The sequence below is a fragment of the Rana temporaria genome, chromosome 2, assembly GCF_905171775.1.
Source record: "Rana temporaria chromosome 2, aRanTem1.1, whole genome shotgun sequence".
NCBI classification, from domain to species: domain Eukaryota; kingdom Metazoa; phylum Chordata; class Amphibia; order Anura; family Ranidae; genus Rana; species Rana temporaria.
The window spans coordinates 390,767,487-390,785,861 of record NC_053490.1 but is presented as its reverse complement, the minus strand read 5'-3'; the positions used below and the strand labels follow the sequence as shown (position 1 = coordinate 390,785,861).

Here is an 18,375-nt window from a genome sequence, read left to right as displayed (position 1 = left end):
TTGTGCTGAAGCCCACCTTCTACCAAAACCTTTTATTTTATTTTTGATAAAGTTGGTAAGGGTCAGAGCCTATTTTGTTTTTTTTATTGCTGTGTCCCTATGGGGGAGCAATCTCTAATCTCTCCTTCATATATCAATTTTAACTGAAACAATATTAAAAGTACAAAGTGCTATTTTAAAAATATGCATCACATAAAGGTTTGGTAGTACAATAATAAAGTGCATAATATTGGTTTTATAATATATTCGAAAAAAAAGTAAAAAAAAAAATAGACAATGGTTTGGTTTAATATTTCATCAAAAAAAGTCCATAAAATTATTGTAATTCGACTTCAATCTGTGCACCTTCACCAAATGAAAGAACTTAACATATATCATACAGTGGAAGTGAGTGGAAAGCCTACTCACCAGACCACCATGACCTCTATAACTAAAAAGCAGTCAGTAAGCGTGGTGTGTTAGGAATCGGGAGTGGTCCTGTGTTCATCTATTTTTTAATGGGCTATACTGGTGGAGATGCATGAGATTACCAGCCATACCAACATATCAGCAATACTTCTGATTCCTAACACACCGGCGCTTACCGACCTGCTTTTTTGGTAGTCTGATAAGTAGGCTTTTCACTCGCTTCCACTGGGTGATGTATGTGAAGTTCTATTTGGTGAAGGTGCGCAGATTGAAGTCAAATTACAATCATTTTATGGACTCTTTTTGATGAAATATTCAACCATTGTGTATTTTTTTGCACATTTTTTTAAATATATTAGGCACTGATTATAATTATGCACTTTATTAATGTACTAACAAACCTTTATGTGATGCATATGTCAAAATAGCACTTTGCACTTTTATTATTGTTTCAGTTAAAATTAGAACAATAGCTCCCCCTATATTTACACATTTCACCAGATAAAGTCAGCACTTTGCACTTTTCAGGGGAGCAGCTCTGTTGTATTATTTATCTATCATTTCAGTTTTTTTTCTTGTTCTCCTTCATATATGTTTATTCCTCTATTTACGGTCTCTCTGCTGCAGATAATTGACAAGTCCAAGAAGGATCCATCAGAAGAAATAGAGATTCTTCGTCGATACGGTCAGCATCCGAACATAATCGCGCTAAAAGATGTAAGTGCCATGCTTGTTTATAATGTATTCAGGTACCTGTATGTTTTACACCAACTGGGACCATTGTTTATATCATGATATGGTACTTCTTTACAATCTCTAACAGGTATATGAAGAAGGGAATTCTGTCTACCTTGTGACCGACCTTATGAGAGGTGGGGAACTGCTAGACAGGATTTTACGTCAGAAATTTTTCTCTGAGAGAGAGGCCTGTGCTGTTCTTCTTACAATGTGCAAGACTGTGGAATATCTGCACTCGCAAGGCGTAAGTCCGGCACACAGTCAACTTACCCATGTCTTTCTTTGAAGATGTTAAATGTACGCCAAGTTAGATCACAGTGCCATATTGGTTTCTATATTACAGGTTGTTCACCGAGATCTGAAGCCAAGTAATATCCTATATGTTGACGAGTCTGGAAATCCAGAGTCCATACGAATTTGCGATTTTGGGTTTGCAAAACAGCTGCGAGCAGAAAATGGATTACTGATGACTCCTTGTTACACAGCCAACTTTGTGGCCCCAGAGGTAATTTAATAGGTTTCTGGATGGGTATTCATTTTAGGTGGTTAAAGAGAAATAATGAAATTTTTAAGATATATCCCATGTGTGTGTACTTTTAAAGGTGAGGCCAGCTCTCAATGACTAATACAAAGTGGGAATGATCCCCACAATGTGATACAACATAAAAACAAGTAAAATAAGGGTTTATTGACGTCACACATGTAATGATACTGAATTCCTGGATGTCAATACAAAGGCCAGTAACATCGCTGGACAAAACTTAGAGGCTGTAAAAGCTCCAAATCTCTTTAGGACACTGGATCTCTAGCCATGCTCTTCACTTCCTCACCTTCTGTGTTGCAACATTGAATGCTCAGAATAACAGCTGTATGCAAGGAGTGAATGTGAGCTAAAGTCTGGCATTGCTTAATGAGAACAGGAAATAAATTGTTGCTCTAACCATCAGTTTATCTAAACTGAGAAAAAAACTGCTAGATTTTTTTGTCTAGCTCCCAGTTTAACTTGTGCATGAAGCTTATGTGCTTTTTTTTTTTTTTTTTTTTTTTTTGTTATCGGAGGACTTCATTTTTTACAGAGCTACTTCATGCACTAAATTAAAATAAATTCTTTAGCTGGCTGACATAACCAAGACTGAAATTGTGATTGCCAAGTTGTTTTTATTTGCTTCAGTAATGAAAGGTTTAAACAGAATTTTCCTCTGCAATAGGTATTTAACCCTTTCATGACTAAGCACATTTCTGACATTTATTGCTTACAAGTTAAAATCCGTATTTTTTGCTAGAAAATTACTTGGAACCCCCAAACATATATTTTTTAGCAGAGACCCTAGAGAATAAAATGGCGATCATTGCAATATTTTATTTCACAGTGTATTTGCGAGGCGGTCTTTCAAACGCAATTTTTTAGGAAAAAATACACTTTCATGAATTAAAAGAAACGGAACAGTACAGTTAGCCCATTTTTTTATATAATGTGAAAGATGATGTTGCGCAGAGTAAAAAGATACCTAACATGTCACGCTTTGAAATTGCGCACACTCGTGCGAATGACGACAAACTACAGTACCTAAAAATCTCCATAGGGAAGGCGCTTAAAAAAAAAAAAACGGTTATCAGGTTAGTGTTACAGAAGAGGTCTAGTGCTATAATTGCGCTCGCTCTGACGATCGCAGCAATACCTCACGTGTGATTTGAGCACCGTTTACATATGCGGGCGCAACTTGCTTGTGCATTTTCTTTGCTGCGCAAGCTCGTGGGGACGAGAGCACGTAAAAAAAAATGTTTCTGTCACTTTTGAAAGAAAAAAAATTTGATCACTTTTATTGCTGTCGCAAGGAATGTAAACATCCCCTGTGACAGTAATAGGCGGTGACAGGTACTCTTTATGGAGGGATCCCTCCTTTGCACTTTAAAGTGTTTAGATCGCCAAAAACTGCAATTCTGAATACTGTCTCTTTTTTTTTTTTTTTAATGGCACCATTGGTAGCCGAGTAAACCAGAAGTGCTGGAGCACGCATCTGGTCTCCCGTCTCATCTGGCCCAGGAACTGCAGCAGAAGGCGGCGAGGGGGGTGGAGATGTCCCCTCCCGTTCCTCCTTGATAACAAGCGAGCGGCTTTTAGTCGACCGCCTGCTCTAAAAAACGGTATAACCCCCTAAAGCCGAGGTCGCATATGTGTGTACGGTTGGCGGGACGGGGTTAATATTTACATGCTTTGTAAATGTTAATGTTATGCATTACACATTCCCCTCTGGGGAGATTCACTTTTTTTTATGGCCTTACTCAGGGCAGAAAGTGATAGGAAATTAAACATTGCAGAGTCAACAATCAAGATGAATACAAATATTTCAATGGTGATCTTTAATCTGTGCCAACTGTCTAAGAGCATTATTATTATTTTTTTTAGGAACATTTACTTTAGCTTCCTGTTGTGTCTCCAAGACAGGAAATTAAAGGAATCTCCTCAATGGGACACTTGGAGCAAAAAAAAAAAAAAACTGACAGATTCTAAATCGTAACCACTTAAAGGGGTTGTAAGGGTAATTTTTTTTTCATCTTAATGCATTCTATGCATTAGGGTGAAAAAACCAAGGATTAGCGAGCCCCCTGTTTACTTACCTGACCCCTCGAAAGTCCCGGGAGGCGGAGTCAAGTGATACAGTCGGTGGCTATAGCCGCCGTCTGTATCACGGGAGCATGCTTGCAAGCTTACTCCCATGGGAGAGAGCTTCCCGTGAAGGGGGTTGGCTGATGCGGGGAGGAGCCGAGACAGCCGCCAATGGACCTTAGAAGACCAGGATCGGGGGCCACTGTGTGCAAAATGAGCTGCACAGTGGAGGCAAGTATGACATGTTTATATTTTTTTTTTCCTAACACCCTACAGAATAAAATGGAGGTCATTGCAATACTTTCTGTCACACTGTATTTGCGCAATGGTCTTACAAGCGCACTATTTTGGAAAAAATTCACTTTTTTTTTAATTAAATAAGACAATGGTATGGAGCCGTGCGGGGGCCGTCTTCCCCTCACTCAGATCTATACCACAAACCGAGAAGGATACAATCGCCTTGACTTCTGCCAGTGGCTTTTGTAAGCAGCGGAGGGCACCAAGGCACGGTGGGTGGGGCCCTCTCCCGTGACCAATAAAAGTGATCTCGCTGCAAATCCGCCGCAGAGACCACGGCAAGTGGTTACGATTTATTTTCAATAGATTTGTATTCCAAAATTTTACAATTTAACATATTTTGTTAGGATGCAAATAGCATATCAGTACAGAATGATCCATACCAAAAGTCCAATCCATATGGCTGTAGTATAAAAACAATTATAACAATAATTATAGTTAAATAAGACTACTACCCGCTCGAACCTGAGCGGGGTACTGATAACTTCTTGGTAATGTTGGATCAAGTTGTAGCGCCTTTAATATAGCACAAGATCAAGTGGTTAAGAATTTCAGTGACGATTTATACAGGAGCCAGCTTCCTGCATGAGCTGGGACATACTTGATCGCTGGTCGGTTAGGCTGGCCAAAGAAGGTGCAGATTTCTTTCCTGCAGCTACGGGTCTCAGGATTCCCCCATCAGCACAGACAGTGCTGACGGCAATCCATCCTCTCAGGCCATTGTCTTCTACCGGTGGGAGCAGGTGGGGGAAGCTGTCCCCGCCAGCAGAAGACCGTGATTATTGCTAGCGGCTAAAGCAGCACTTTGTGCTAACTGGAAGCGAATCCAGCAGGCTGATTGCACCAAGTTGATAGATTGATCAACTATGGTACAATCAGCCTGTCCATTAATGGTTTGAATCTCGGCCGGTTCGTGCTGAACAGGCCGAGATTCGAACAGTGTATGGCCGCCCTTAGGACAAAGTTGTAGGGCTAAACTGAATTTTTCAGCTAAACCTTAGGTGGTTCTAAAGGGAGAAGGTTTTTTAGCTTAATGCAAGTGGCTTGCTATGGAGGCACTCGGAGAAGCCTAAATAGCAAAATAGGTTCAGGGCTGCCCTGTGCAATGCTATTGCACAGAGCAGGGAAGGATAATATGTTTATAAATGTAATTAAAAAAAATTACGGTAATAAAAAAATAAACCATTAACCACACACACTGTACAGTATGTTTTTCCTGTATACAACTTTTGCACTACAAAGATTACTTATCCCCAAACACATTAGAAGTATGGAAAAAAATCTTAGTGCGGATGTACATGTCTGGATTGTTGTGTGCTGTTTTTTACACACAAGTGGCAAAGCACATTGCATTGCGAAATTGCATTCATTTTCATTGAGCTGCCAACACTTCATAATGCAGGTAAAAACTGCAGGTTAAAATTACCTTTTTTCTTTTTCTTTTTTTTCTTCACCGTGCACCACAACATAGAAAGCAATGCAAGTACATTGCTCACTACTGTATTGGGGCTTGCTTACACTGGCATCGTCCTCTGAAGGGTGATCTGTAGTGGATTGCTTTTCAGGGGAAGGTTTGACAGGCGGTAAGGAGGGGTTATTTTGCCGCCTTACCACGTTTCAACCATTAAACTGCACAGTATCACAGCCACGACAGGTGCACTCTCCAGAGAAAAGGAAGCCACAACAGGTGCCTTTGCAGCTTAAGGATGAGCAGCAAACACACAGCTCAACCACATGTTTTTACGCCCACCAACACAAGTGCAAAGGAGGCCTTAGTGTGCTGGGGTGCCATTCAGGACAAAGTGGCGGCATCTGATGAAAGCCACCATCCCTGCCTCTCCAGCAGCCCCATCCCCCCCACACTAGGACTGAGTTACTGTCAAACGACAGTGGGATGATGTCACCTCTCTCTTTAGGCTTTGACATCAACAACTGATATTTTTGCAGGGGCTGTGATGGAAGAAGGAGCAGCAGGGGTTACTGAAATTATGAGGGGATCAGAGAGGCCTTTTCAGACATTTGCAAAGTGACAGTATCTCTAAAATATGTGTTGATGTTTGTGCATTGTGTTGAGACAGCTCATTCCGTTTTAAACCGAGTACCAGCAAACCACAATGCACAAACCTCAGTTATCTTTTTTCCGATGCAGCTCACCGCAATACACAGGTGGTTTCCATCGGTGCATTGTTGTGCACTAAAACGCTCATGTGTTGAGGTGTGCCAGCAAGGTTCATTGGGGTGCCATTCAAAATTAATGGTACCACATCTCACTGCTCTGTCGATCGTCCATGAATTACTTCATGTGTGAAGCCTCAAGGGTTTTTTGCTTAAGCTGCTTATTTACAGTTTTGTGTTCCTTACTTTAAAAAAAACTTGTGAGGAGTACAAAATCAGTAGTGAGAGATTTTTCTCACCGCTCCAGGTGAGCCCCTTGAGCAATCAAGGGCGGTTGAACTACCAAGGTGCTGGCGATGCTTGTAGCAGTAGCAAAATGAGGAAAGAAAACTGGACAGCCGCACTCCAAAATGACTTAAAAAAAAAGTTGTCTTTTATTTTCAACTGTACACACAGTCACTGCAACCAACAAAACCAGGACAGCCGACGCGTTTCGCACTTGTAATTAGTGCTTAATCATGGCTCAAAATCGGTAGCACGACCTTTTTATACTTGCAAGTCCTGTGGTTTTTTTTTTCATTATCGGTCCTGTGGTGGGACTTTTACTGACTTTCAAAACTTAAAACGAAAAGCTGGCCACCCAAGGTAAAAAATGGCAGGCTTGGCATTGGCAGATAAAGGGTTAATGCATTTTATGTTATTGAACTAGAACAAGTATGCGTAGCTGTTCTGACTTCCCTCTGTTTTTTTGAATGAACTGATGCATTTTTTTTTTTATCTATTCCTAGGTATTGAAGAGGCAGGGATATGATGAAGGATGTGACATTTGGAGCCTGGGAATCCTCCTCTATACGATGTTGGCAGGGTAAATGCACATATATTCTTTATGGCAATGTACGGCAGGTCATTCAATCTGCAAGCTGCTTTTCTGGCGAAGAAAAGCGACATCTGCTCTTCACAACAATGAGATTGTGTAAAAAGCTGGGAAGAGAAGTTAACTCCTATGTTAACTTCTATGCACCAATATCTTAAAATGTAGCGAGAACAAACTTGGAATCCGAGAAGTAGACTTTTGTGCAAGTGACAGAGATGGGACAAACTGATTTTTTTTTATTTTTTTTTAAACCCAAGTATTCTGATTTGTGTGGAATTATCCAATATAATTATGATATAGGCAGAAGTAATTGTAGTCTAACTTTTTGCCTGCAGATATACACCATTTGCCAATGGCCCAGAAGACACACCAGACGAGATATTGGCGCGGATTGGCAGTGGAAAGTTTACCTTGAAAGGGGGTAACTGGAACACAGTGTCAGACTCTGCAAAGGTACAGTATAGTTGGAGTTCAATCTCAATATATCCATTGGATTATGAAATTCTCTGGCTAAGGTGGTAGATTTAGTCAGCTGTATAGTTAAATTTAAAGTTGGATTTGGTGTCTTTCATATTAGAGATATAAAATGAGGGGACTTCACCTGTGGAGTGATGTATACAATGAAGCCGGTTACTACATTGTAATTTTATCCTACTTTGAGGATATATTGGCTGTCGCATCATAGTTTTGTTTCATTTACCTCCTTCTAGATCTACAAAATAAGAACTTATGATTTCAGAACTGGTTGAAACTTGTAGCTGTATTATAAAGCAGAGCAGATATCAATGCCCAGTCTCCAGCAGACACTGCAATGTTTACACCACACATTGCTTGCATTTTAGGATTCGTCCAAATTTTCTGCATAATCCTGCAGAGAGGATGGAGAAGTGGCTGGTCACATGACTTTGACAGGTCATGTGACTGCTATCTTTTTCCTGACTCCTCCCCGCATTCAATAATTTTGATGGTGCTTCACCTTCAGTGTCTCAAAGGAAGGTGAACAGCACATTTGTAGCAATGCTGTACTTTTGTGTGTAGCAGTCTCTTAACACAGTCCCGCTCTTAGGCCATACCCCTTGTTGCTCCCCATCAATGCAAGCCTTTAAAATGCCCACCACTGCCCTAACTTGTATGTGAAATTTTTCAAAATGGCCTTGGACAGCTAGTGGTTAATGTATTATTGAACTCAAAAGCAAACATTTATTATATTTCAGTTTACAAATTCTTAGATCTGAAGGCTGCATTATTTTATTTTTTTTGTAGGCTTTCTTAATTTTTTCACCTGGTGATCTAGCCAGTAAGTCTGTTTTTATTTTTAACAATGCAAGTTGTTCTGCAGATATAGCAGTAAGAGGGTTGCGACAAACCAATTAACCAAAAAGCTCAACATATTTGGACCTGGCAGTGGATGCCCTGGTGGCGCTGTGGGATCAGTATGCCTTGAGCTACGCTTTTCCACCCTTTATCATTTTACCTACTCTATTTCAAAGAATAATGCCAGCCATTCTCATAGTGTCACTTTGACCTCCATCTGTTATCCAGTGTTCTGGACTGGTCTTCTGCCTTGCTTCAAGGATATATTGATCCTGATCCTGCTTAAAGCTTGTAAATCTGCTTCCTGCATTTTTTGTCTGGTGTAGGTCTCTGGCGGTCACTGGTGTGAGTCCCTGTTTTTATGATGGGCTGTGTTATTTATTTCCTTCAGTTGGAGATGTAGCAGCACTTGACCCTTGGTACTATCAAAGGTCAGGTGTCTGCCTTGTCTGTTCTTTTTCAACATCCTCTGGCTAATAATTTGCCGATTTGTGATTCAACATTGTTCCCCATGTTAGTCCTTCACTCCTACTGTAGTATTTAAATCTTGTAATGTTGATGTTACAAAGATCCCCATTCAACCCCCATTCAAACCTTATTTGGGAAATTTCTTTGATGCGGTTATGCCATTAAAGAGGAAGTCCAAACAAAAAAAAAACCTGCAAGACAAAGGCATAATGAGCTAGTATGCATAGCATACTAGCTCATTATGTAATACTCCCCTCGGATCACAGCCATCCTCGTACACCGCTCGGGCTGCTGATATCTTTCCCGTGGGTTACTTCTGGGTATCGCGGCTCAGGTGTTGTGATTGGCCGGAGCCGCGATAACGTCACTCCCGGGCATTGCGCACGGGAGCCGCCAGTCACAGCACGGGCTCCTTTAGGAACGACACGATCGCTATTGCCAAAGTGCGCCTGCGCTGTTGTCTACGGCGCATGTGCCGTAGACATCGGCGCCCGTCATTTATGTAAATATTTCCTAAACTATGGAGGTTTAGAAGATGTTTCGAGCACCTACAGGTAAGCCTTAATCTAGACTTACCTGTAGGTAAAAGTGGTTGTAAAGGGTTTACAACCACTTTAAGTAGCCTTTTTTGTATCCATAACTTCAGCCAGCGGTATTTCTGACCTATTAGCATTGTCTTGTAGGGAGCCTTATTTTTTGTTGCATAAAGACAAGGTTGTTCTGAGCCAAAGTGATCTCTTATTACTTTTACTTTAATGAGGATAATGTGTTAAACTCCCAGCATACAGTTCTGGTTAACGTAAAGGAGAGCTCCCTCCATTACCTTGATGTAGTAGGGACCATCAGGGTTTATTTCTCTGTCACTGCTTAATTAAGGCAGACTAGTTTCTATTTAATATTTCAGAGGTTCTCTGGCTTCAAGATCCACAATTTCTAGGTGAATTCAAAAGGTAATTGTGCAGGCCCATGAGTTGTGAGATAAAGTGCCTAATTTTGCCCATTTCACTATGGCAGTGGGTACTTGAGCTTTTCATTATGGTCTAAGACAGGGGTCCTCAAACTTTTTAAACAGGGGGCCAGTTCATGGTCCCTCAGACTGTTGGGGGGCCGGACTATGGTTTAAAAAAAATATGAACCTATGCACACATCTTATTTGAAGTACAAAAAAAACAGGAAAAAACAATACAATATTTAAAATAAAGAACAATTTTAATCAACATAAACTTATTAGTATTTCACAGATTCCCCTCATCACAGAACCCCCCTATCACAGAACCCCCTCCCTATCACAGACCCCCTTATCAGGGAACCCCCCCATCACCGATTCCTCTCCATTACAGATCCCCCCATCAAAGATTCCCCCGTATTAGGTCCCCCCATCACAAAGCCCCCCAACACAAACTTCTCTCTGAGCCCCCAATAACAGGCTCCCCCCATCACACAGACCCCTAACACAAAGGGAGGGAAGAGGATAGGACAGAGAAGGAGCAGTCAGGTGGAGGGTAGGACAGAGTGGGAGCAGCCAGATGAAGGGGAGGACAGGGTGGATGCAGCCAGGTGGAGGGGAGGACAGGGTGGATGCAGCCAGGTGGAGGGGAGGACAGGGTGGATGCAGCCAGGTGGAGGGGAGGACAGGGTGGATGCAGCCAGGTGGAGGGGAGGACAGGGTGGGAGCAGCCAGGTGGAGGGGAGGACAGGGTGGGAGCAGACAGGTGGAGGGTAGAATAGAGTTGGAGCAGCCAGGTGGAGGGTAGAATAGAGTTGGAGCAGCCAGGTGGAGGGTAGAATAGAGTTGGAGCAGCCAGGTGGAGGGTAGAATAGAGTTGGAGCAGCCAGGTGGAGGGTAGAATAGAGTTGGAGCAGCCAGGTAGAGGTAGAATAGAGTTGGAGCAGCCAGGTGGAGGGTAGAACAGAGTGGGAGCAGCCAGGTGGAAGGAAGGATAGGGTGGATGCAGCCAGGTTGAGGGGAGGACAGGGTGGGAGCAGCCAGGTGGAGGGTAGAATAGAGCTGGAGCAGCCAGGTGGAAGGAAGGACAGGGTGGATGCAGCCAGGTGGAGGGTAGAAAAGAGTTGAAGCAGCCAGGTGGAGGGTTGAACAGAGTGGGAGCAGCCAGGTGGAAGGTAGAATAGAGTTGGAGCAGCCAGGTGGAGGATAGAATAGAGTTGGAGCAGCCAGGTGAAGTGGAGGACAGAGTGGGAGCAGCCAGGTGGAGGGTAGAATAGAGTTGGAGCAGCCAGGTGTAGGGTAGAATAGAGTTGGAGCAGCCAGGTGGAGGGTAGAACAGAGTGGTAGCAGCCAGGTGGAAGGGTAGAATAGAGTTGGAGCAGCCAGGTGGAGGGCAGAATAGAGTTGGAGCAGCCAGGTGGAGGGTAGAACAGAGTGGTAGCAGCCAGGTGTAGGGTAGAATAGAGTTGGAGCAGCCAGGTGGAGGGTAGAACAGAGTGGTAGCAGCCAGGTGGAAGGGTAGAATAGAGTTGGAGCAGCCAGGTGGAGGGTAGAACAGAGTGGTAGCAGCCAGGTGGAAGGGTAGAATAGAGTTGGAGCAGCCAGGTGGAGGGTAGAACAGAGTGGTAGCAGCCAGGTGGAAGGTAGAATAGAGTTGGAGCAGCCAGGTGGAGGGTAGAACAGAGTGGTAGCAGCCAGGTGGAAGGTAGAATAGAGTTGGAGCAGCCAGGTGGAGGGTAGAACAGAGTGGTAGCAGCCAGGTGTAGGGTAGAATAGAGTTGGAGCAGCCAGGTGGAGGGTAGAACAGAGTGGTAGCAGCCAGGTGGAAGGGTAGAATAGAGTTGGAGCAGCCAGGTGGAGGGTAGAACAGAATGGGAACAGCCAGGTGGAGTGGAGGACAGGGTGGATGCAGTCAGGTGGAGGGGAGGACAGAGTGGGAGCAGCCAGATAGATGGGAGGTAAGTTCTTACCTTGGAGGGTAATAAAATAATCACTGGCTCCCTCCACTCGATAGCCTCATGGCATTTCTTCTCCTCTCTTCCTATTCCCCCTCCCACTCGGCATGTTGGGGGCTGAACTCCTCTCAGGGAATCATCATGGGGCCTGCTGGTATCCAGGACTACTATTCCCATAATGCTCTAGTTTCCCAGCTATTGGCTCTGAATGTAGCCAATAGGAGCAGGCATTGCCAGGTGAATACTCTGCTCAAGGAGAGGGAGGGGTGGAATTCCCCCGCTGCTGCGGCTCTGCCTGTGTCCCTTCTCAGAAACTGTCAGTTTCATCGCCACTGCCCTGTCACTAGTTTCAGTCCACGGGCCGGGTAAATCACACTGGCGGGCCGGAGTTTGAGTACCCCTGGTCTAAGATCTCTTAGGCTGCGACCTGTGCAACTTTTGTCTCAGATCAGTTAGGCTGCTACCCATTCTTCTGTATATGCATTCTCACGTTTTATATGATTTCATGTATCTGCCACTGCAGATGCTACCGTAGTTTCAGTTGAAAGGTTCTACAGGCGAATATTCAATGCACTTGGTTTGCTTTTTCTCTTGTTGCACTGATTCTGCTATGTTTGTGCTGATGTGCCCATCCCTCAGTTTGGACTTATTTTGGAAGCCCCAATGTTGCTAATTCAAGCTGTGTCCCTCAATGGCAGATAGGAATTTTGTACTCACTGTAAATAATATGTAAATGCTGAACAAAGGAGGAAGGAAAAAAGGTAATGGAGAAAGGGAAAAATATACCCAACTGAATGCAGACTTGAAGTAGATAGCAAGAAGAGACAAAAAGTCCTTAACCACGTCAGCCCCGGAAGGATTTGCCCCCTTAATGACCAGAGCTTTTTTTGCGATACGGGACTGCGTGGATTTAACTGACAATTGCGCGGTCGTGCGATTTTGTACCCAAACAAAATTGACACCCTTTTCCCCCCCATAAATAGAGCTTTCTTTTGGTGGTATTTGATCACCTCTGCAGATGTAATTTTTTTTGTGCTATAAACAAAAAGACTGAAATTTTTTTTTTTTTTTTACTTTCTGCTATAATACATATATATACATATATATATATATATATATATATATATATATATATATATATATATATATATATATATATATATATATATATATATATATATATATATATATATATATATAATGTATTCATCAGTTTAGGCAGCTTTATATATTCTTCTACATATTTTTGGTAAAAAAAAGTCACAATGGGCGTATATCGATCGGTTTGTGCAAAAGTTATCGCGTCCAGGGACTTTTTATTTGTTTTATTGTTTTTTACTGGCAATGGTGGCAATCTGCAATTTTTAGCAGGACTGCAACATTGCCGCGGACAAATTTGACCCTAAATTACTCTTTTTGGGGACCAGTGACATTATTGCATTGATCAGTGCTATAAAAATGCAGTGATGAATGTACAGTTGTAGGCAAAAGTTTAGGAACCCCTGACAATTTCAATAATTGACTTTTATAAATATTTGGGTGTTTGGATCAGCAATTTCATTTTGATCCATCAAATAACTGAAAGACACAGTAATATTTTAGAAGTGAAATGAGGTTTATTGGATTAACAGAAATTGCGCAATATGCATCAAAAACAAAATTAGACCGGTGCATAAATTTGGGCACACTTGTCATTTTGTTGATTTGAATATCTGTAACTACTTGGCACTGGTTAATTGAAACGCACAATTGGTTTGGTGGGCTCATTAAGCCTTAAACTTCATAGACCGGTGCATCCAATCGTGAGAAAAGGTATTTAAGGTGGCCAATTACAAGTTGTTCACTCTTCGGAGGAGAGTCAAAGAGAACACATGGGGGCCTCAAAACAACTCTCAAATGACCTGAAAACAAAGTTTGTTCTACATTATGGTTTAGGGGAAGGCTACAAAGTTATTGCAGACATATAAGCTGTCGGTGTCCACTGTGAGGAACATAGTGAGGAAATAAACCAGAGGCACAGTTCTTGTTAAGCCCAGAAGTGGCAGGCCACATAAAATATTGGAGAGGCAAAGGTGAAGGATGGTGAGAACCGTCAAAAACAGCCCACGGACCACCTCCAAAGACCTACAACATCAACTTGCTGCAGATGGTGTCACTGTGCATCCTTCAACAATTCAGCGCACTTTGCACAGGGAGAAGTTGTATGGGAGAGTGATGCGAAAGAAGCCTTTTCTGCACACATGCCACAAACGGTATGCAAACGCACATTTGGACAAGCCAGCTTCATTTTGGAATAAGGTGCTGTGGACTGATGAAACAAAGATTGAGTTATTTGGTCATGACAAGGGGCGTTATGCATGGCGGAAAAATAACACAGCATTCCAAGAAAAACACTTGCTGCTCACAGTAAAATTTAGTGGAGGTTCCATCATGCTGTGTGGCCAGTGCCGGTACTGGGAATCTGGTTAAAGTTGAGGGTCGCATGGATTTCACTCAATCTGCTGTTGAGGAATCGGTCACAAAGTTGAAGTTACGCCAGGGCTGGATATTTCAACAAGACAACAACCCAAAACACTGCTCAAAATCTACTCTGGTGTTTATGCAGAGAACCAAGTACAATGTTCTGGAATGGCCATACCAGTCCCCAGACCCGAGTATCATAGAACATCTGTGGGGTGATTTGAAGCGGGCTGTCCATGCTCCAAAATACATTCATCCAGAATCCAGACGCTCATTACAGGCTATAGGAAGCGTCTAGAGGCTGTTATTTCTGCTAAAGGAGGCTCTACTAAATATTGATGTGATTTTTCTGTTGGGGTGCCCAAATTTTTGCACCTGTCTAATTTAGTTTTGATGCATATTGCGCAATTTCTGTTAATCCAATAAACCCCATTTCACTACTAAAATATTACTTATTTCCTTAAGTTATTTGATGGATCAAAATGAAATTGCTGATCCAAACACCCAAATATTTATAAATGACAATCAGGGAAATTGTCAGGGGTTCCTAAACTTTTGCATACAACTGTAAAAATTACACTTGCAGAGAAGGGGTTAACACTAGGGGGCGATCAAGGGGTTAACTTTGTTACCTCAGTGTGTTCTAACTGTAGGGGGGTGGGCTTACTGAAACTTGAGAAATCGCTGTTTCCGATCACCGAGAACAGTAGATCTGTCATGTCACTAGGCAGAACAGGGAAATGTCTTGTTTACATAGGCAATTCCCAGTTCTGCCTTTCCTCAGACTGCCGCTGGCGGACATTGGGTTCAGAGGGCACACTCCCATGGCGTCTGTGCGCCCACTCCTGCTTTTACAGAGGGATGTACAGGTACACCCATTTGCGCAGCAGTGCCACTCTGCCGACGTATATTGGTGTAAGCTGGTCGGCAAGTGAATAAACAATCAATGCAAAGAATTGGAGGAAAACGGAATGGGAAAGACTAGAGGGCTTTTCAAGAAAATTGGGGAAATAGAGGGAAAGTTTTGTGCAAAGATGGGCATGATAATAGACAAAAATGGCAAGGACCTGACAGACGCAGAAGAGATAAAGAGATGGCAAGAATACACAGAAGAACTATACAAGAAAGATCTTGGTGTCCCATATAACCACGATGATTGTCACTGACCTTGAACCCGATATCCTGGAGAGTTAAGTCAATGGGCCTTGGAACGTTTTGCTAATAACAAAGCTAGTGGAAGTGATGGTATCCCAGTTGAGATATTTAAAATCCTAAAAGATGATGCTGTTAAAGTGCTGCACTCAATATTTCAACAAACTTGGAAAACTCAACAATGGCCACAAGACTGGATGAGGTCAGTTTACATTCCGATACCAAAGAAGTGCAGCGCCAAAGAATGTTCGAACTACCGTACGGTCACACTCCTCTCCCACACCAGCAAGGTTATTCTGAACATTCTACAAGGTTGGCTTTAGCAGCATGTAAACCGAGAGCTACCCCAAGTACAAGCTGGATTTAGAAGAGGCAGAGGAACTAGAGATCAAATTGCCAACATTCGCTGGATCATGTAGAAAGCAAGGGCGTTTCAGAAGAATGTCATCTTCTGATTTATTGGCTGCAGTAAAGACTTTTGATTGTGTGGATTACAACAAGATGTGGCAAATACTGAAAGAAATGGGAATACCAGACCACCTCACCTGTCTTCTGAAAACCTGTATGCAAGTCAAGAAGCAACAGTTGGAACAGGACATGGAACAACTGATTGGTTCAAAATTGAGAAAGAAGTGCGGCAAGGATGTATATTGTCACCCTACTTATTTAACTTGTATGCAGAGTACATCATGCGAAATGCCAGGATCGACAAATCACAAGCAGGAGTTAAGATCGTTGGGAGAAACAACAACCTGAGATATGCAGACGATACCACACTAATGGCAAAAAGTGAAGAACTAAAGAGTCTCTTAATAAAGGTGAAATAGGAGAGCGCAAAAGCTGGCCTGAAATTGAACATTAAGAAAACTAAGCTCATGGCTACCGGTCCCATCACTCCTGAGAAGAAATGAAAACAGTTACTGATTTTTATCTTCCTAGGCTCCAAGATCACGGCAGATGGTGACTGTAGCCATTAAATTAAGAGACGCTTGCTTCTTGGGAGGAACGCAATGGCAAACCTAGACAACATTATAAAAAGCATAGACATCACCCTGCCAACAAAGTGCCTTATAGTCCAAGCTATGGTATTCCCAGTGGTAACCTATGGCTGTGAAAGTTGGACCATGAGGAAGGCTGAACACCAAAGAATTTATGCTTTTGAACTATGGTGTTGGAGAAGACTGTTGAAAGTCCCTTGGAGGGAAAGAAGATCAATCCAGTCAATCTTGAGGAAAATTAACCCAGAATATTCACTGGAAGGATAGCTCCTGAAGCTTAAATTTATATACTTTAGCCACCTAAAAACATAGAAGATAGCTGGAAAACATGGAAGGAAAAAAGAAGAGGACGACAAAAAACAAGGTGCATGGATAGGATCATTGAAACAATTAAAATGAATATAAGCAAGCCCCTGGAGGTAGTGGGGGACAAAAGCCTGGCTCGCTATGGTTCAGGAGGTCATGAAGAGTTGGACAGTCTTCTGGGGTACGCAGCTCTCTGCCTTCATATGTTATTCTCTGTTGCTTCAGCTGAGCGCCTTTGAGGCGGAAGGGGTTATAACTTTGAGGCTGGTCTTCCGTTTTCTGTTTGTGAAGTGTTAATTTCTCCTGTAGGTGAAAGTCAATAGACTTGGAAAAGTATTTTACTGTGAGTACAAACATCCTATTTTTCTAACCATGCACAGTCCAGATTTTCTTGGCTGACTAAACTTCTGAATGTGGACAAGGAGGTGTAATGAACAGGCCACCTGCTCCCAAAACGTTAGGACATTAAAAGCCCAGCTTTAAGGAAAGGCAAAAACTTTTAGTGGCGCTATGAAGGGTTAGAACTTCTGACAATATTCCTTTTGTCCTCTATGCCTCCCTATACCAATGACTGATGACAGGATTCTCAATTTCTTGTATGAACATCAAAGTTAAAGGAAAAGGAGGAAACTTTTCCCCATGGGGCCACTGACAGAAATAACCTAATACAGTTTTTCTCAAGCTATCCAATCCTATAGAACAGTGGTCTCCAAACTGCGGCCCTTTGCTTGCTTTTATCCGGCCCTTGAGGCTCTATTTCATCCACTGATACCAATAATGGGGCATAATTCCCCCACTGACAACAATGAAGGGGCATAAATCACCCCGCTGATACCAATGAATGGGCACAATTCCTCCCAATGACACCAACGATGGGGCAAAATTTCTCCCAATGACACCAACTATGGGGCAAAATATCTCCCAATGATGGGGTACAATTTCTCTTTTTTTTAATCCAAAAGAAAAGTTTATTGAAGCACTGGTAAAAACGTACATACATCGAGAAAATTTTCAGGCATCAAGCATCAGATTACATTCCAATACAAATTTCAGCATCTGTAAACCATAACACTTCGCTGCTCACATGCGCGGTTAATTCCACTCCCTCCCGACCCCACCCGGCCTCCCCCATCTCACAGGAGCTTCACCCATAATCCAGAGGCCGTTCAGCGTGACCGACCAGGGTTCAAGTTGCTTTGCTCAACCGAGTATCCTACCCGTGACCAGGTCCACCGGGGCCAAGCCCGGTACATCTAGCCACCCGCCCCACAGCGTCTCAAACTTCTGGGAGCATCCTCTATGTTGGTAGATCACCTTCTCCTTTCGGAGCATTTCCCCCATCACATTGATCCACTCCTTCATACTGGGAGGTTCCTCCGCTATCCAATGAGACATTATAAGTTTCCGAGCTAGGAATAAAGATCTAATGACCGCCACTCTAGTACCCTCCTCCCATTCCAGGTCTTCCAAAATAAGAAGCAGGCACCGTTTTGGGTCAACAGGCATTGATATCTTGAACACCCTATTAATAGTGTCCACTACCCCCACCCAATAGGGGTGAAGCTTCGGACATCTCCACAGTAGGTGGATCAGATCACCATGATCCCTCTTACACCTGGTGCATATCGGATTGGGCCGTAGCCCCATAGCAAACAGTCTGTGAGGGGTGTAATACACCCTCAATAACAGGTATAGTTGTGATACTTTATGGGACACATTTAGGGAACAAACTGGTA

General features: G+C 42.8%; 1 protein-coding gene across 3 annotated transcripts in view; it reads left to right on the top strand.

Moving 5' to 3' along the window:
* RPS6KA1 (ribosomal protein S6 kinase A1) overlaps positions 1-18,375 on the top strand; it is a 255,183-nt gene that overhangs the window by 225,515 nt on the left and 11,293 nt on the right. For all 3 annotated transcript variants that reach the window (XM_040338009.1, XM_040338010.1, XM_040338008.1), the window contains 5 exons: positions 1,036-1,125; positions 1,232-1,390; positions 1,490-1,651; positions 6,955-7,031; positions 7,376-7,493. In XM_040338009.1, the coding sequence (XP_040193943.1) occupies positions 1,036-1,125; positions 1,232-1,390; positions 1,490-1,651; positions 6,955-7,031; positions 7,376-7,493 (606 nt within the window). The remainder of the gene's footprint in view (positions 1-1,035; positions 1,126-1,231; positions 1,391-1,489; positions 1,652-6,954; positions 7,032-7,375; positions 7,494-18,375) is intronic.